Source organism: Leptosomus discolor, chromosome 4 (genome assembly GCF_034619465.1).
Source record: "Leptosomus discolor isolate bLepDis1 chromosome 4, bLepDis1.hap2, whole genome shotgun sequence".
Lineage (NCBI taxonomy): Eukaryota > Metazoa > Chordata > Aves > Leptosomiformes > Leptosomidae > Leptosomus > Leptosomus discolor.
This window is the reverse complement of record NC_141394.1, coordinates 14,680,620-14,701,426: the sequence shown is the minus strand read 5'-3', so window position 1 is coordinate 14,701,426 and position 20,807 is coordinate 14,680,620. Positions and strand designations below refer to the sequence as shown.

Below are 20,807 nucleotides of genomic sequence, written 5' to 3'. Positions count from 1 at the left end.
GGTCCCATCTTGTATTTGAGTCACATAAGTTCTTGGAGGCCCAGGAGATATAGAGAACCTGTCTAAAAAACTGGCTCAAATACACTAAAGCAACAATGGCCATTTACACAGAAACTTACCTTACACTGCTTTAACACTGCACAGTTACAACCTTTTTCAGATTGCTTTACACTTTTAGCAGAGCAGCACGATATACTTTTAAACACGAATAGTGGTAACATCCAAATAAACTTCTCTTAGTCCAGAGACAAAAACCCAGAAATATGAGCCAGATGCTAAAACTACTTCGGTCCGCACATTTAGGTTAAAGGGGTCAAAGCATAAATCATCTTTAGTTCTACTCCCAACCAAAGGAAACTTATGTAATAGTAATGCGAACATCCAAAAAGATGCTTTCAGAGTGCTGCTTCTCAAGCTCTGGTTTTGGAAGCCTACCTGATGAAGGAGAGGCATGTTAGACACAGTGACCCAGCCTGTATGGGATTCTGAGAGTTGCCCTTACTTATTCAAGGCTTCAGGATTCTAAATACAGGAGACACAGCTCCAGCCCAGTGCAGAAGTAGGATAGTGCCCAAGTGGCTTAAGGTCCTAGACCACCCCAGGACCCACGCTGTGCACAAAGATTCTGCACTGCGCCTTGGACATGCTGTACAGATTTTACTAAGGATCTAAAGGTGGAGTTTATTAGATATATCTAGTTTTCCATCCACACAGCTGATCAAATAGTGATGTCTTCAACAGTTAGCATAAGCAGCTATTTTGATTCTCCGTCTCACCCACATAGTAAGAGGGCCTGATTTTATTCACTCATTCCAATATACATTTGCTTTCAATCCATGGCCTGCTGTCTTAGGCATCTCAGAAGTTCAGGATGAATGCACCTAGGACTGCTTTTGTTGGTTTCAGTTTCATCAACATGATACGTTAGTACCATAACAACAATTAGCATCACTTAGATGCATCATGTGTAGCTATTAGCTAGCAGCACCAGATTGCAAGGCAAGGCTGTGTAGGTCTTCCCTACAATGATTAGCTGTATCAGAAGAACCTCATATGTTATTTGAAGGAGAGGCCACCCAGTCAATTAATAGTGCATGGTTCATTGGGTAAGGAGCTGAAGGGCAAATAGATTAAAAGGAAAATAATAGAGGAAGTTTGTGCTCTTGAGGAAGACTGAGACACAGGCTTTTCCAAGATGATGATACATCTTGTCTATGTAGCACACACAGTCAGCAAATAAAAAAAAAAAAACCACCAAAAACATTACTTACACTGAATGATTGTTTTTAAGGTTTTGTTGTTGGGGTTTTGTTGTGGGTTTTTTCGGGGTTTTGTGGGTTTTTTGTTTGGGTTTTTTGTTTTTTTTTTTTTTTTTTTTTTTTTTTTAAGTGCCTGATCCACTAAAATATTCCTTCTCTTCCATCTAAGCCTACTAGGTCACACAAATTCGCACACGACCATGCTACCCTTGATCCTGCAAAGGCAGAGCGTTAAAAAGGAGCACAAACAGTGTAGAAGCCCCGTTCCTGCAAGACCCGTGGAAGACAAGCAAAGAGGAGTAACACAAGTGTGAGCTCCTCGATCATGAAAAATAAGCTGCAGTTTACCAGCTTCCCACTCACACGTTATCATGAGAACTTGTTCTTTTTACTGTTACTATGCCCTCCTGCTGTAGTGTCCTCTTGGAAAACAATCAATTCCCCCACAGCCTCAGCACTCTAAGGACAGTATACAATTTCAGTGAAAAGCAATTGCCAAGGCCACTGCTGATAAATGCAAATGAAATACAGAATATCATGAGAAAGGAAAAGGGGTGATGGAAGGTAGGTAAAGAAAGCGCCACCAAAACCCAGGAACTTTTCTTCAAAGCAGGGCAAGACAAAGTTAATTCCCTATTTCAAGTCAGGTTGGCATTTTTACTGGCAGCTAACAAATCACACCGCACCCTTGTCATCCACAAGTTCTTACGTTCATTGTTTGCTTTAAATTTCCTTGTTCTAGGTATGTTCCTTGTACCTACTTCACAGAGTTCTTAGCTTCTTTTGTAAAGACAGCCAAAAAATGGCAGAGAAAATATAGACAACCACACTGCTCCTCCCACAGCTCAACAGGTGACGTGCAATACTTGTACATTCAGAGGTCTGAGATATACTTTTACAAGACTTGGTGTCATAACCATAATGAGGATTACACATCCAAGGGCTCTTCTCTTGGTGAGCTGGGAAGTGTTGCGGGACAGGAAAAAAGGCACATCATCTCCTAATGTCTTACAGAAGCAGAGCCCAAATAAGAAAGTTTCTGTTCCAACAGTTGTTCTCTTTTTCCTGTCTCTGGCCCCTCTTTTCACCTGTTCTGTCTCCCCTTTTACCTCTGAACAGAAAGGCACACAGTAGCAGGAAGGACGGTCCCAACACTTGCCTTAATCCCTTGCATACAATTGCAGTCTCTGTTAGTGACTCTCAGACATCAGTCACACAGAAGGAAAAACTCCCAATTTTAAACTCTGGCATATTGAAGAGATTAAACATTTATCAGGATAGTCTGTCATGTTTCTTCATATTTTTTTATACTGAGAAACTGTATCAACAGCTTCAACAGCTTACTACAGTCAGGAGCAAGCAGACTTCTTTGACAATAGGAGAGCCTAAAGCGATTTTCCTCTGTAGATCTACTGCTAGCACTCTCCCTGCCTGGGTGGTTAATAGCTTTTAAAAGGGCAGTTTCTCCTACTGCTTGCCTATGACACCAAAATTTGGACTGACTGATCCACCAAGAGAATTCACATACCTGTAGCAACTAAACCCAGGGATGATATGCCAGGCCAGGCCACAGACGAGGAGAGCTGAGTTCTATGCTATTTCTGTGCCGTGCAGCCTCAGGACAGTTATCACCTGTGTTAGACCCTCCCCCAAATTAGTTTTATAGACTCCCCAGGGCTGGGAAGTGTTCTATCTAGGCACATATCTTTCTGTAGGGTATATTTGTGCTCACTACTCAGGTTCTCCATCTCTGCTGAGACCTCAGTCAACAGGCTGCTGTCACGTAAATTTTATTAACTGTCCTTACTGACTCATCTGTCTTAAAGCAACTTGGGGAAAATAACCCCTATTCATGTGTGCCTCATTAGTGACGTTCAGATCATTAAAGAAGCCAGATCCTTCCACGTGGGAGTTACTTAACAGGACAGCAAATATCTTATACAAAAAAACACTATAGGTGATGGAAATATTTCCATCTCAGATTCCTTAGGTGCACTTGCTGTATTTATTTCTTCAGGGTGGGCTTGTCAGGAAGCAAATCGGTAGCCTTCATATCAAGCAGTAACACAAGCAGGTGGCTATCCAGAAGTAATTATAACAGGGGATAACAGAGATCACATCACAGGTTTTCTTTTATTTGTGTAATGCATACAGACAGACACAGAAAGGGATATAGCAAAATCAGAAGACACAATATAATTTAAAAATACAATATATTTTTCTATGACATTGTCCTTGGCTATTTTATCCCAGTATCACACATCCAGGCATCAGGAATGCACTGCCCTGGACACTGTTCTGCTGTTTGTCAGTGAGACCCTGGAAAACTTCCCTCGGTGCCATCCCTGGTCTTGTGACATGGAGGGGAAAGTCAGCACCTGCCTCTTGCCCTCTGACATCCAACACTTCCTCTCCAACTTGCAATTCACAAAACATATTTTGGTGAACTGCTTAAATGTCTCCTGGTATCAGGAGATCTATCTCTACAGCAATAGAGTGACTGTGGCTCACAGGAAAACTACTAATCCAAGTCATTGATAGAGGCTAGGAGTACAGAGGTGTTCTATTACAAGTTAAGGAGTTACCATTTAAGCCTTCAGGGTAACTCAAAGATTTTTTTTAAATGGTGTTTTAATGAACCTAAGTACTTTTATTGCAGATTCTTCTCACACAACAGAGAGAATTTTACTAATATATTGTAAGTCTTCCTATTTATAAAATTATATCCTTATTTAATACAAAATACTGTCTCTTTATGGCTTCCCTGCTGTGTCATATGCAAAGTATCTTACAGAGACATAAGCAAAATATGTTTGTTTTAGTATAAAAAATAGCCCCTTTCCTGGTGGACATAAGTCATGGAAAAAGGAGATGAAATAAATACCATTTAACAAACATTTCTGTTTCCCACAGATTCATTTTCTATTACTATCTGGCAATATTTTTTCTGTTGCTCTTCCTTGAAAGACTCTTTGACCTTTTTCCTTTTCAGTCCCCCATCCCTGAAAGATACAGAAAAGAAACAGCCTTCAGCTCACTTCAGGATCAAGGCAGGAAAATATTACAATATTTAGACTACATAGTGAAAGCAGTTTTCACCCTAACATTGTACTGCAAAAGACAACGTTTAAGTGATCTGTACTGCCAAGGCTTTCCACTCAATACAAACAATGCCTTTCTTTTAATCCAGGCAAATAATTCATTTTCACCAAATACTACCTCCTGGCTAGGTCCACCTGTCTCCTCTGTTTCTCTTTTTATAGTATATTAGTCTACTTATTCTAGTGGAACTGTTCAAGGAATAAAGTAGTATTTTCTGACTAGGAGTCACTAAGGGTGATGGACTACAGCCCAAGGAAAGCAAATCTGGAAGAAGTTTTAAAAGATTCCAGGGTAACATTTCAGAATACAGATCACCTAAATACGCTTTAAACCCAACCTCAGAGGTGTTGCTTCTTACCAAGGAAGCACAGACATTCCTCCTTGAGCAGCAATAACGGCCTTAACTCTATTGGCAAAGTGAACAGGGTCTTCTTCTTCCTGAGAAAAGGAAATAAAAAAAGTAGGTGAATGATTTGCTTTACAACTGAAACATTTCCTCCATGTCTCACTTAAGAGATCCTTTTTGTCAGACAGCAGGCACGTTGGTTTATGATAGGCCCACAAGCCAAATGTGACCCACAGGGCAGTTCCAGCCGGTCCTGAGGAACGCCACCTGGTTTGCCACTATTTGGTACCAAAAAGAACTAAGTGGGAGGCTTAGTGATTTCTGGGGCAAATCTCAAACAACACACAGCATGAGGTCACAGGTCTGGCCAGAGCAGGGGATGCATCTGCTCCCAGTACTTCAGTGTCAGTCTGAAGCTCAGAACACACCAACAGGATCACCTTGTAAAAGATGGGATGCCTTGAACAGGGTTGGAGCCTGGTGCATTCCAGATCAGTGAATTATTGTGAGTTCACAGGAGTCTGTCTGCCTGAACTGCAGAGGACTGAAGATACATGGAACCAGGCTAAGGGGCAGGACTCCTGCAGCATAAACCCACATTTTAACAGCTTTTCTAGTCTCTAGGAGCAGAAGAAAGCAAGGCAGCTGCATCCAAGTAAAGAAGTATTTGAGAGCAATAGAGAGCATGGTGCAGAAATGCCTGAATTTCTGCAAACGTAGTTTTTACTTGAAGTTAACTAACCTGTACAAATCTGTGCTCACTTAATTTTAACACTACAGTGTTGCTTTCTGGCCTTTGTCCGTTAAGTTGTCAATAAAGACTCGCAAACATAATGCCAACACACCATGCATAGTAATGCAGACTTTCTCCCAGACATTTGATGAGCATTTTCAAAACATACAAAAGTGTATGTACCTCTTTGACCATCGGTGGCAGGTACCACACATCACAGACAATAGCCCAGCTGGTGATCACATTAAAACCATAGGTCATAATGGAATACTTTGCACTGTTCCAGAATGCATCTCCAAAGCGAGGGTCATACTGGAAGACAAGAAGAATAAGCAAAAGGGCATGATCTGCTACCTTAGCCTAAATCACATAACATGCTCTTTTTTGGCCATGAAGTCACAGTTCAACTTGTTAAATCAGGGGCAAATCTAATCACACCTCCTAAAAGCAGCAGTAAATTCAGAGTAAAGCAAATTTCAACATTATTACAAGTTTATAACTGTTAACCTCTACAAGCAATGCAGGACCCCAAACTGTGACAGACCTATTGAAACACATCTCAGCTATAACCAGATAGAACTACTCAAAATGCAAAGACTTGTCATCTACAGATATGCCGACTGCAAAGGTTTCCTTGCAAAAGGTCACACCAGTTTTAACAATTTCTGTAAGATTAGGCAACATTATAGTTCCAGAAAAAGTAATTAACATATCTAGAGCTAGGGTGACTTGGCTAAAGCTACTCAAGAAAGCCTTGGAAGTGCCAAGAAAAGTGCCTTTACCCCCAGGGTACTCAAGAGCCAGGAGCCCTAGAACAGAAGGAGCAGGCAGAACCCAACACAAAACATAGCAATTGCAAACTGTGCTTTTCAGGTTGCTCCTAACCAGTTGTAAAGACACTCAGTGAAACATTTCCAATTCTGCACTGAACTGCAAGACATAGCGCATCATGAAAAGATCTGTTTTCTCAGGGCTTATTTAGTACCTTACTCAGAGAAAAAAAGCCTTTTTAAGGTTTACACATGATCAGCTTCTCTGACATGAGACAGTTCTGCAAATAATCCCTCAATGTTTCCAAAACTGCAGATACATTACCTTGATTGCTACCGGATGGATGGTCCCTCCCACCTCAAAGCTTCCCTTCTTAAACATCATTACTGATGTGTTGTTTACGCAGGTACCTGGCCAGAATTAAAACAGATGAAGAGTTTAATCCACTCGAAGAAAAGTATCAGCAAATGAATCCTAAACTGTCTTAAGCAGACTTAAATTGCTAAAAGAGAAAGTGAGCTTTAGTTCTGAAACATAGTTCTCTCTTCCATTATGCTATACGCTAAAGAAAACATACTGTCATAAAACTGTTATAAAAGTATTCAAAACTGACTTTTAATATCCCACAAGAGCGAATTAATTCTACAGACTAAAACCAAACACCTCACTTGTAAAGACTGGGTATAATAAACTGCAGTCGGTGGCAAGAAGTGAGAGGAGCAATAAAATCAATATAGTTGTTTCCTACCTTCTGGGAAAATTAAAATGGGTAATTTGGCCTTATCTGCAATGTGTTCTCTAAGTCTGTGGAGAGAAAATAAAATTTCAGTGTATACTTCATTTGTGTATTAGACTCGTATTTGTATTTGGCCAAGAATTTAAACATCCATTACCTCTTATAAGAAAAGTTCTTGCCCAATTACCCTTTACCAGTCAGTAGCCTCAGCCTGGATGTTTGCTAGTTTCAGGCCTTTATCTCAGAGGTTCTCTCTTGCTAATTGCAAAAGTAGGTTTTCTACAAAACTGTATATAGTTTTATTTCACCATTTTAATCCAATTAACACAAAGCCAGAGAGCAGTGGTATTTGAAGCGTGTAAAAATCACTTCCCATTTATCTTTAACAGGTTCCAGCTATGAAAACAAACTTTTCATTTGACTGAAGTATATTCCATATTTCATGTCTTCTAAGTCCATAACATCAGTTTTATATGTATCTAATGATTCTCTGCCTCTAGTTAAAAGATAGGCCACTATTTTACTACACTTGCTGCATCACTTAAAAATAAATGTATTTAAGCAGACTACTGACACAAAATCTATTGTCTTCTGAGACACCTGTCTTTCCCATGACTCAAGAGCGTGCCGTTCCTCTCCAGTCTGCATTAAAGGCACCAAAAGAAGGAGAGAACGATCCAGCATGGGGGTACCTTCTCCATTTTTCTAAGGACAAACTGTCATAGACACTTAATATTACATGTTACTGCATCCTATTTCACTAAGGCCAAGAACAGTCTCTGTAAACACCTGAGAATATAAAAACCACCGTACTGAGTCAAATCCTATTCATGTCCTTCAAGTCCAACATGCTGTCTCTGCCAGGAATCAATACTGCAGGCCTGGAGAACAGTACAGGCATTAAGCAAACATATGACACTTCTCCAGAATACTCTTCCAGCAGCTAGGTGGTAACTTAGTCTATTTTTTTTTGTGCTATGATCAGCCTCCCTTTATCCTGTACTCACAGCAGATTAACTGGCTTTGATACTCAGAGCTGATAAAAAATGTACCAGGGCAAGGCACGATCTGGGAAGCAGATGTGCTGACAGAACTCAGGTTTCTGTCCTGATATCCCAAATCAGTCTCAAAATTGAATGCACAGGCTCCTGCCTGCAGCAGGCAGGGTGATTGTGGCAATGTGGAAATTCCCAGAGGTTACAGGGCAAATGATCAAAAGTTCAGTAGACAATCGCTATGCCCTGCACCTTCATTGATGGAGCAATTCCAAACCTTACACTGATGACAACCCACAGCTGCCCACCAAAGAGAGATGTAAGGTGAGAACAGTCTCAGCTCGTGCTTGGACCTCAATTACTAGACCTGATGGGACAATGAAGCAAACATCTCACTACCTTACTTTTTCCTCACCAGATGACGGTCTTTCATTTCTGAGCGTTCAAATAAAAAATGCTGACTGGTTTGCATGCAAGATTTTTGAATAAGCCCCAGAAGCCCTCCGTGCACCTGGCCAACCTGCAAGCCCAAAAGAAACTGGTTACTATGCAAACACACACACTTAAGTGATAAAAGTCTGAACACAGATGCATCAGCTTCTAAGCTCGTGCACAAGTGACACCAACCCTCTTGGTCGAAAGTATGCACACGCTTGCCTATGTCTATTATATTGCAGTCCTGAATGTGAGTTTGAATGCTATCAAATCCCACTCTTTTTACCCGTAAATTTATCCTCTTACTCCAGACTACATCTATAGGCATCTCAACATTCCCAATATTTACCGACTCTCTTGTTCATACCAAGGAATAGCACCCATCACTGGCCAGGATTAGAACATCTAATGGAGATGTGTGGTTGGCTACACAGATGCCTCCTTCCTGCGGTCTGTTTTCCCTGCAGTGACAAACATAAAAGTAATTACTTAATGTTTATCCTCCAGACTACAGGCCCCATAAGGTGACCCATCCAGTAAGCATACATCCATAACTGAGACTTTCAGTGGCAAAAATATTTCAGGCACGCAGCTTGCCTGCAGGTCCATAGAAAGCAGAACACAAAACATTTTAAAATATTAGTATTACTATGATATACGTTAAAACTTCTGGTAGGACACTAAAGCAGGTAAGTCATCTTTCCTCATACTTTCAAGAGTCCCTTCGCATTTCAGTAGTTTTTACATGTCACCAAAACCAGTTTGCTTTTAGCTCAGAATACAAGACTTCATTGGAGTAGGCATTTTAGCTGCACACATTACCATTCATAGAGGTATATATCAAAGACTACTCGGACACTAAAACTCTAAAAGCAAAGACACTAGAGCATGATTTTGCTAATTTTTCTAAAGCGCAAACAGAAAACATTTCAGAAGCCTCCATTACATAAATCTCCACCACTAAGCAAGCAAGATATCACAAAAACTTACAGGAATACCATCCATGACTTACTTTAGGAGAGATCATGAAGAATTATTTACCAAATAAATCGACTAATAGAACAGTCCAACATTCTATGGCGATGTTCTTGCATATGATTTTAACACATCCATGGCAAACATTGAGGAAATCTCTAAGTGTATATTTAATCAAGAACACAGTACTACTCCACCTTCGCACACCCTGCCAATACACAACAGAAAACACACTAGGACATGCAACATCTTGACTGAGTCTAGATAATCTAAACAGCTTCTTGGATCAAATTGTACCACCATAGTACCTGTGCAATAGTGGAATAAGAATCCTGCTCTGAAACTTGAGACATTGAGTACTGTAAGAAACCAATACCAAACCAACGAGAGCAGGGTGGCACCACTCACCTGTTGTGGAAATGAACAAGACCACTTAGACATCGGACACCTAATGAGGCACATATCATCTGAACCTGGTTGCTCAGCCAGCATTTAACTCTGAAAGAAATGAAGCCATACATACGTTTCCAGTTCTGCGTAGTCACTCCTAGAACAATGTAACATAAACTCTCCAAATTATTCCCAATAGCTATTATTATAAAGACCATACCAAGAAGATTCAAGTGCACTAACAGTGCCAAGCAGGAGGAGCTTATCAGGTATCAGACATATTCTTTGTCCATTCTGCTACTGTAATCTATTCTAAATCCACCAGATTCAGAGAAGGGTTTGTTTTGTTTGTTGTTGTGGTTTTGGTTTTTTTGTGGGTTTTTTTTTTTTAATAGCAGTTGCTTACTGAGAAAATCTGTGACTCATACATTAACTAAATATAAAAAAAATTCAGCTAGTGAATCATGTTTGAGGGGTTTTTGTGCTGACAACATAACTGTCTCACAGTATTAATATGTAATTGGTTCAAGTAGAGCACACTTTAATTTTCCACTCTAAGACATGCTTCAATCAGAACCTATCTGGCTTACGTTGCATGTCCACTTTGAGATGCCATTGCCGTATTCTCTTCTCATAGTGCTCTATGAGTTCACAGTAGAGAAAAAAAAGCACCTCACAATAGTTCACATTAATCCTCCAGACTCCAGCAGATTTGTATTCCACCACACTAATTCAAATCCTTAAAGAAATAAAAAAAGAAATGGAAAGAGCCCTCAGCAAACACCTACCTGCCATTTGGAAACTGTCCTACTACTGTAGTGGCCAAGATCAGCAAGAGGATGTTGAAAACACCCAAGCAGAGACTGCAAAGTAAAATAATCTTAATTAAATGCTAAAAAGCAGAACTGGAAAAGCAAGCAAGAAAACCTTTTATTTAACCCTTTGATCCATTTCACAATGCTTCCCTCAACTACTAATTGCATCTAATTAGCAATACAAACCAGTTAAGGCCAACAGGATAACATGAGCACATTTTCACTCAATCCTGCACTGGGTACAAAACGTTGCGCTGCCTGGAGCCTACCCTTGCACCACACCTTGATGTGAAGCTATCACATGGTGAAGAAGTCATGTTCAAAGAGGATGGTGAGTAGCAGCTAGTGTTCTTTAATGCAGGTGAGATTTAACAGTGCCAAAAGGGACCCATCATCCTATTTCTAAAAACCTACCCAGAAATGTCAGTATATATCTCTACTCCAAGCAGTAGCTACTACATATTCATGAAAATTAAATATCATTCATTCCTAATGGCTGAGCAAAACCAATACTGAAGCCATTTCTACATAAACGTTGTCATCTTAAGCTGCATATCTAAGTTCACACAGAGGCATATGTGCTCTGCTATGTGATTGACTTCTATGACATCCCTCTATGCACTGCAGCTATGTTTTGACTATACTGTGCTCCAATCAAAGAAATTTTAAAAGCTCCTGCTCTTCATAAGAACACATGAATATTTGTAACTGTTTGGTCATATGATAAAAGGCTGGTTTTGCTTAACAGAAGAGTTTAAAAGTCCGAAAAATTTAATACATTCCAACTAGATATCTTTTTTTTTCCTCCATCCAGCCCTGTGCTCCCAGAACATTGGGTCTGCTTCAAATCCCAAGGATTCAGCATACAGTCTCCCGCTCTCTTATTCAGACGGGTAAAGCCCGATTCTTTCAATTGAAAGAGTTGTTACTTTACATAACCAAAGATCTCCAGGTCGTTTCTATACAGTTTTGCCAGATTTTAAAAACAAATTAATTACTATTAAAATGTATGGAACATCAGAAGTGTACATCTTCAGCAACTTTTTTTTTTATACACACACTTTTGGGATGTTTGAGTTTCAAAGGCATCTTGGAAAACGGAGTCATGCTAGGTTCTCCTTTCTGCACTAGTCAACAGCATATTATTTCACATCTTTTGTAAAAAGTAATATAAAAAAACTGATCCCAGCAAATTACATCTGGCTCACCGAAAAGGCAACAGGAGACAATAGCGAACTAGGATCCCAGTGACCCACACGACACTCAACTGCCAGCTGACACAGTGCAAGTTGGCATTGGTTCTGCTGAGGAGATTCCAGGACACCAGCTCCTCAGAAGAGAACCGTCGGGTGACTTCATCTTCTGCAATAGCCTCACACCCCTTCTTGGAAAAGTACATAACATCAGCAAGGTTGAAGCATCCTCGGCGCTGGCCAGCAATCTCCTCTTCCATGGAGGTTTCCTCTCTCTGGATGACCCCTGCATGAGGAAGTGAGTCTTCCTTTGACACAGCGGAATGGACAGTATGATTCCAAAAAGAGTAAAATACGCATGCTTTTTAGAAATAGCTCTCCTCCTACTCCAAGTACCATGATTGCATTGTTATGCCTCATTTATGTACTGGCATTTAGTTCCACAAGTTACTTCCCTAATCCTATCCCACATAACACCACTAAAATGTTGAAGAAAAGAGAAAAGCATTCAGAGCAAGCTCCAAATAAAACCTTCAGCACCCCACCTACTTCATTGTCACTTACCAAAAAAAACCATACGTACATGCACCTAGAAAGGTCAACAGTGAACTGCCAAGACTGCAGGCCCGTCCCTGGTGCCTCGAGTCAAATTCGGGCAGTGTTTGCATAGTTCTTGTTCTTGCTGCTGTTGTTTACTTTTACTTTTCCCCAGCTGTAACAAACACATTGCTCTGATATTTTTTCCTCAGAGCCTTCTCTCTTCCCCCATCCGTTCTCCTTTAAGAGTCGCTTAACTACCAAGAAACTTCAAAGCATCTAGATTTGTCCCCTGAGATATACATAGTGTAACACAGAAGCACGCACAGGAAGAATGAGAACACATTCACACTCCGCATCTGTATAATTATGCCTCATAGGATGGCCACACAGCAAGTCTCAGTGATGTTTGCTGTGGTCACTCTGAGACCAGATTCTTATCTGGATGGTTACAGTGACTAAAATTGTATTGATTCATACCAGCTAACACTTGGCTGTTTTGTTTGTCTTTTTTTTGGGGGGGGGGGGGATGGGGGGGCAGATGGATATATTTCATTTATCTTAATGAACATACTAACCCCTGATCAGAATCACAAAGCTTTCCTCCAGCTGCACTTCAGTCAAACCTTCAACACCCAAGAAAATCATCAGACCTGAAATTCATTAGCTGACAAACCAGTCTATATGACTAATAACTAAAAGTAGCATTAAAGTAAAAGGATTATTATAAGAACTTAACCCAGTCCCTTTCAGTCAAAGAAGAACAGAAAAATAGTTGGAAAGAGAAAAAAAAAAAAAACCTACTCCCTCACATTTTATCCCCATGCCTAGAGAAGAATGCAAATTGTAACTGATCCATAGGATGGTATAGCTCCTTTACTTGAGAGACCCTGGCATTTTGCATGCTAGAAGCAAGAGGTAATCGATACAGAGCAATGTCAAGGGCACAGAATACTCATTCCTCCTTGTAAAGACAGAGCTGATTGATTCAGAAAGTACAAAATACTGATGAAAACAGGAACAGCTTCACAAATGCTTATCAGCAATATCTTTCACTACCCACACTAGTCTCTAACATCTTTTATTCAGAAGACTCAATCACTCACAGAATATCTTGCTTATAACACACTTAAGGTCTCTTTTGTAGATTTGGAACTTCAGCAGTTATTTGCCCATCAAAATCCATTTTGGCCATTCCAGTTTTCTTACTTAACTATGAGATGCAGTTTATGTTTCTGTTTATGCTTTTCTAGATAAGATATTAAAATAGTTGCCTTTTTACAAGATGAATAGTGATATGTCACCTTCATTCAGAGATCTTACCAGTGGAGATTAAATTTTCAAGTGCCAGTGCCTTCTGCTTTTTTACTCCCTCCTCAATTTGCAGCGTGGCCCACTGTTCCCAAAACAAGAAAAGTAGATGTTGATGGTTTTCATTTCATCATTTCCAGGCATTCTGTAATCACCTTAGGTGAACACTCTGAGCCTCTTTTATTGAAGCCAGGTCTTAGATTTTCATTTTTCAAATTCAGCCTGAAGGCTGTCCTGCATGCCTCCTGTTTCATCTGTTACTCAGACTTCTTTTTGCCATTGTCAGTAAAAATAGTTTGTCTCAAATCTCTTTTCAGGACACAGGCAGTTGTTTTTTTCCTGGGGCTTTTTGTTGCTTTGTTTTTGTTTGTTTGTTTTTAAACAAACAAACAACCCACCCCCAACACTCACACCCCACCCCCCCAATTACTGAGCTACCTAAGAGACTGAGGACCATGGGTCCAAAAACTCTCTTCCCCAGTCAGCTTCAGGCAACAGAGAAAATCAAAATACTGTCACTAACATTAGAGATATGCTGGAAAAAAATAGATCAAAAATGGATTTTTAAAGAATAAAACAGATTACCTCAGCTTTAGGACATTCATGCAGTTTTTGTTAAAAGACAGAGGAGGGACCATTTTATACCCACAGTATTTTGGAGTAGTAGTTTTGATAATGAGCTTTCACCCTTCACAAAAAGGTAAAGGTTTTTATCTTTTTGAGCTAAACCAAGTTTCTCCACCCTATGCAGAGCAGCATAAAACTCCCCCATTAGCAAAATCAAATATACCAATATGCCTAATCTTTGAAGTTTTCATATTTTTGAATATTTTCATCATATATACACACATATAAATTTCAGCTCTCATGAAGACTAGATCTTCCCGTATTTACATCAAGATATCTGGCCGAACAAAGGACACAGGATGCTTGTGTGTAGGCTCTGCTCACTATTAAGGAATCAATGACCCATTCAACTTATGGCCTCACCTGCTATTAAGGCTTCCCACCTACAACATATAAGGTCACATCCTTCTGCTTCAGGACAAACTCTTGCTAAACAGTTTATTCCACTCTTACTGACATGTACAGCCATTTATGTCATCGTGAAGCTTGATCTCAAATAATCTTCACCACACTACAATGTGCTGCACGTGCCAACAACATCAACTATCTTTTTGTCATCCTTAAGTTTTGCATGCTCACTGCCAGCTCTTTCTGTAGCTATTGAAGTTTAAGTCAATAACGAAAAAAGGGACACTATCACAGCACAAATAGGATATTTTAGTTACATTTAGCTGACTTTTTTTACCAGCCATCTTAAAAGAAAATAAGAAAAAGAGAACGCAAAATGGGCAATATGATATTTTAAACTCCATGCAAACCATCTGTTATAACACCAAAAAAAAAAAACCCCAAAAAACACAAAACACCACAGTCCTTCAGTCCTTCACCTTGTCTATACTTTCCAGTTATTCCCTAAGAAAAGTAAGCTGGTACATCATCTGTCTCAACATCATCAATCTTTTGCAATATATGGAGACTCATTCGGGACTGGGGAGCCAGAGTATGTCAAAAAAGGTGGCAGCCCACACATTGAGAAATGAAAGAATATATGGCACAGGAACAAGAACATTGCAAAAGAGAGTAAAGGCAAACATGCGGTGAACTAACCTCATAACGTACTGCTGGTCCTCACCCCTTCCCCAATATCCTTTAGAGCAGTTGTATGGCATGAGGGAGGAAAACAATAAAAATCACCTAGCTTGTCAAATAAAGCCCTTTGCCTCATCTCTGCTTTCCTCTCTGTCTTGCCTATCACAGCCCTCCTACAGGAACCAGTACCTGCTGGTTGGCAAGCACTGCCTGAAATGAGCTTGCTCATACTGCCTTGAAGGATTTGGAATACCTGAAGGAGGCTGGCTTTTTAATGTCAGGTAGAAAAAGGGTGATGATCACTGACCAAGCTAACACACAAAAATACGTTAACTAATTCAAATGAGCAAGACAAGTCAAAACCAAACAAGTATTTAAGAAGTCGACTAGTAAAGCATAAAGTCCTGCCAGGCTATTACCTAGTGCCTCATAGCAGAGAAACAGTGGGACAAAAGTGGCAGCCTGTAATTAAACAGTCAGCCAAGGCTACAAAGGCAGAGGACTAGGCAGATGAGGAAGAGTTTTCAATAGGCAAGTGGTTACACAGGACTTGTAGCTCAGAAAAGAATTGGCTGAGACAGCATATGACAGAGGGCTACAAAGTCTGGGCTGGCACAGAGCAGGTGCATAAGGAACAGTTATCCATTTTCTCTTCTAATACAAGAACTAGGGAGCATCATATGCAAGCATTGGGCATGGCGTATGAGCAAGGAAAAGGTAACATATTTCCACAAAACACAGTTAAGTTGTGGAGTTCATTGTCAAAGACATATTGCCAGAGATCAACTGAAATGGGAGCAGTTTCATAAAAACATGGATGAAAATCATCATGGGACACAAAACTTTCAGAAATCATGAGCCAGCATGAGAGGCTGAAGCAATAAGCAGCTGGGAAGGTAATCCTGGCAATATGGCCATACAATCATAGGTTTTTCATCAGGCAGTTGAGTTGATGCCTGTCAAAGCCAGGTTATCTGTCTGGGTCAAACTCTGGACTGACCCAGCAGAGTAGATTCTATGTTCTTCTGCATTTGGTGGTATCTGTACATTTAATTTGTTTTTAAAATATGAAATTAGGCTCTATGATCACCTTTGTTTTGCACAGTATTGAGACAGAGCTGTCACACTGGTCTTTGTTGCAAAACAGTAATGAAAGGATGTTTCAAATACCTTACAAAAACACAGATGTTGCAACTAACATTGCAACTAACACAGAATTTACGTGTTAAATGGAGCAACTTCATTCCTAAGTTTGTTGACTGCATGAGAACTCGGGTGCTACGCTTTCCTCCCTCTCATTTCTGAAGTGATGAGGACACAAGGAGATCAAGCATCCAGTGGGTGATCCTGGCTGGAATACTGAGAACTTGACAGCTTAACTCCAACAGCCCATTTGTTTGAGCCTTCCTATAATTACATTCTGAACAAAGTAAGGGTGCCTAATACTTCATTAGATTAATCACTTTCTTCATAGCACATGACATGAAAAGCTACACAATATGGAATGTTCATTTTTAAAATATCACATCTTGTGTGTTTTCCTCCCTTTTTCCTTTTAAGTACAGTTCAGTACTCCATTTTTCCATACTGTGTAATAATTAATTTTTGCCTCTCTTCCTCTACTTTCCCATATTTTGATACCTCTTCTCCCATGTTCTCACAAAAGCTTTTTCTAATCACTCATTCCACCAGCTTTTTACAATCCTTTTCTTGGCTTTGTTCTCAGCTGTGACAAAGGTCTCAGGGCAATTACTCCACATAAAGTCTTCCGGTTACAAAGAGAAAATCAGTAGGTTTTTAGTGCAAGCCAAAAATCACCATCTAAGATCAAGCACTTATGACTTTTTTCATCCAACAGTCCTTTCTGTCTGGCCCCATTTCCCCATTCGCATTCCAAACAAGAACCCAGACCAAATGATCTGTGTATTACATTGCATGTCTGAGAGGATATGCAAGCAGTGACCATCCACAATCAGACACAAAAAGCACTTGCAAATCTAGCTGCTCTAGCGAGGGCAGATTAAATAGATTGAGAAGGGTCACAAATATTTGTTTGGGATAAAAGCACAAGTATCGTTTCTTTATTTTTTGATGTAGTGGCTAGCTCAGGATAATCATGTATTTGAAAGCACAGCAATGAGCTTCTTCCACTAGCTTAGGTGTCTGCAACATCTGCCCATACTCCACTGGGAGTTTATAGCATATTAGCTACCGCAATATACAAATGAACTATCAAGTCAAAGAATATCCACAATTATTAGCTGGCCGATGTCTTTCCTACACATGAGTATTTCTCAAGAAACAACAATACTCCAATTTCACACAGAAGCTCAGATCTCATAAAACACCAGAAGATTGTTGGCAAATGGAGCTACAGCTGTTTAACTGTTTATTTGACTCTCCACAGGACTGCAAGAACATGGTCTCGATTTCATTCTAGCAAATACATTTTCTTTTGCAGCTGCCACATTAAAAAGCTGGAATAATGTCCCTAGCATAGCTTTGCCAGTATTGTCATTTCCACCAAAGCCCATCACAGAGAAGCAAACACAAAGCTTAGAGAAAACATATTATTTCACAAATAAAAGCTTGCAAGCACATAGGAAAGAATAACCCTATTGGAAACCAAACCAAATTAATCTTTTACATTTCCAGAAATATTTTAAGAATAAATGAATGGTAATAATAGTAATTATGGGCTAACAGTTATGCAATTGAGAAATTACCAGCCTGGAAGTCTTTTACTATTATACTGTCTATATATCCTCAAACAAAAAAATGAAAAAACAACCCACAAACACAAAAAAAAACCCCACACTAACAAAAACAATCTCTCCCCAAATTTTAAAACCTTGACTCTTGCCTTTCTAAAAAGGTTTGTTTTGTTTCTAAAAAAACAAGTACCTACATTCCTTGATGGAGCAGCAGCAAAGGGTAAGAATTCTTTTCATACATAGATTACATCTTGCCCAGTTGTTCCAGTCACTGTTCACACTGCTAACACACTTCAGTGAAGTCAGGAAATCAAAATCACTCGTCATATGCCACCATTACTCATTGCTTAGGATAAAGCCGGAATTTGCAGATCTATTACTAAAACACCTAGGGCTCCTAGCAAGTTCAGTAAGGGCTACAGATATGCTTCCTTTGAAAACATAACTTTTAAAGTCAAAAGATACTTTTTTCAAGTCCTTGATTTCAATCTCTACTCATTTTTCTCAAATTGACAAAACTTGAAGGAAAATAAAACATGTTTTCCCTCTGCCTCCAAATTTGCATAGTTATTTACAGCTGTAAGAAACAAATAAAGTGTTCTTAGCTAAGAAGTTTTCTATTGATTTTGCTGGTCTACATAACAGACTAAGTCAAATACAACACAACGGAGAAGCCAGTCATAGTGCTTAAGGGTAGATTTTTGGTGAAACATCAACCAGTTATTTGGTACTTCCTAGAGCACAGATATTCGTGCAATATAGTCAGCAGTGTGCTAATACACGACTAAGCACCTGCTTTCAGCATTTTCAGCGCAGCTATCTGACAAGCCATCCTATTTCACCATCCACGCTAGCAACAGGAACCAAGGATGGTCTTTGTGCATTACCCCGTTAGCAAGATCGCGGGTAGATAACGTCACAGCTAGAAACAAGTTGACACTTCACTAGACTATCAACGTCAAGTTTTTGACATTTTTGAACAAAGGGCACATATAAGCCTGCTTTAGAGCTAACTATAGCCCAAGCAGAAATCTCAGCCATATGCTGGTGAATAATCCCCAGGACTCCCAGAAGAGGCCCAGCAATTCAATGCACAAGCTTTAACCCAGCATTTCCCAGCCCTAACCTTACTTCCGAAGAGCCAAGAGGGCCATAGCACAAGCAAAGGAGACCTAACATGCATTCCATCCTCTCTCCCTCCCATTTTCCCACCAAGATAGCTCTTCATTACTCTTTTGGCACAATGAGAAGCGTTTGAACTATTCTTCAAAGAAAACAGCTGAAATTAATCATAAGATGAAAACAGAGGAAACTCCTTTTTTGCCCACAGGACAATAAGGGAACAACTTTCAACTAAAGAACAAACAAGCCAGCCTGAACTGTAGTACAGGGAGCTGTGCTCTTCCTGTTATTAGCTGCTGCAGCAATGGGGAACTAGACATAAATTATTTTAATGTCTGACAACTCCAGCAGCAAAGCTGTCCAAAGCCCTCCTCAGGTCTGTGTTTGATACAAGAGAGTCTGATGAAATAAATTCCAAGTGCCATGAGCCTCTTACTCAGGGTACCAGTAAGAACTTAATTAGCATACCACTGGCTGATAAAAAAAAAAAAAAGTCACATATAAAAGCCAATATTACATGTATCCACTGCAGACAGTCTTTTCCCATTGACATCAGTATCTGAAAAAATAAGTAACCCCTAAAGTTTGCAGTCATGTCCTTATGCTAAAGGATGTTGATGCAGCTGAAGACAGTCCCTGCCCAAGAGCTCTTAATCAGTAGTAAAAAAAAAAAAAGAAGAATGAAATAAGACAGAATCGGCAAGGTAAGACAGAGGCAGTCATGGCATTAACTGTAACAATACTAGTAATAAGTTTTTTGCCACAAATAGTAAGCATATTCATGAAAAGCAGGTTTATGCCAGAAAGACAAAGTTAATGTACTAGAAAATGGAAATGCTTCACTGTTCAGTATGATGAATTCACAGCACCTACTTTTGGCCACTGATGGTTATGAAAAGTCGGACTTGAAAAATTATATGCAATTCTGGCTTATTAAAAGCCCCAGAAAAACTTTTACAGATATCAGCAAAATCAGGATCTTAGCCATGACCTGTTTATCTCTAGAAAAATTACACTTTTACAAGGTTGCATGGATTCCTCGAGGCTAACACAGCAGAACTTGTGACTGCTGGATTCCCCAGATTTACAACTGAAAGAAGCAAATACACACAGTCAGTACTTTTTCCTAAAACAGTACTCATTAATACCATGTAATTAAAATAATCCAGATAAAACCACTGGAACTTACGTACATCTAAAATACATGTTCTTGTAACTTATCAACTACCATAAATTAAGATATCTTTTTACTTATATTTGACTTGTCATGAGCATGAAGTATTCTAACCAGCTTGAACTAGAAGCAATATCATAGAATCTCTACTTTAACCCAAGAAAACATCAAACCAGTACCAGATTATAACCCAGCACATAACTAGTTATCATTAATGACACCATTCAAGAGAAATAACATGTAAGCTAAAGATGCAAACAACACATTCAAGTTAATGGAATTCTTTCTGCTGCCTTTTATAGCATCTATAGCGAATGTACAGATTTTTTTTTTATTAAACATGTCCTGTAGCAAACATATATCTTATTAACCCAATTCTCAACTTACCTCTAATATTTTTGTTACAATTTTCACGTAGAAATGAGAAATTCCCAGTGACACTCTAAATACCGAAGGCAACAAAACTAACACTATAAACAAACCCATCCAGATTGACAAAATCTTGCCCTCTCCAAGGCCACAGCTCTCTCTATTTTCTTCCAT

The 20,807-nt window shown here is 39.5% G+C and overlaps 1 protein-coding gene across 2 annotated transcripts; it reads right to left on the bottom strand.

Moving 5' to 3' along the window:
- Nucleotides 1-4,146: 4,146 nt before the first annotated feature.
- Nucleotides 4,147-20,807, bottom strand: LOC104346888 (glycerol-3-phosphate acyltransferase 3). Of its 2 annotated transcripts, XM_086464130.1 has the most exons (13): nucleotides 20,654-20,807; nucleotides 14,184-14,212; nucleotides 13,611-13,683; nucleotides 11,766-12,036; nucleotides 10,531-10,605; nucleotides 9,761-9,850; nucleotides 8,745-8,838; nucleotides 8,347-8,462; nucleotides 6,960-7,015; nucleotides 6,536-6,621; nucleotides 5,624-5,752; nucleotides 4,720-4,799; nucleotides 4,147-4,261 (listed from the first exon to the last, which is right to left on the bottom strand). In XM_086464130.1, exons 1-13 carry the CDS (start codon nucleotides 20,805-20,807, stop codon nucleotides 4,147-4,149), a joined length of 1,368 nt encoding a protein of 455 aa, XP_086320256.1. The 2 variants fall into 2 exon arrangements, with proteins under 2 accessions (XP_086320256.1, XP_009950089.1); XM_009951787.2 differs by lacking the exon at nucleotides 14,184-14,212 and having other exon boundaries at nucleotides 20,652-20,807.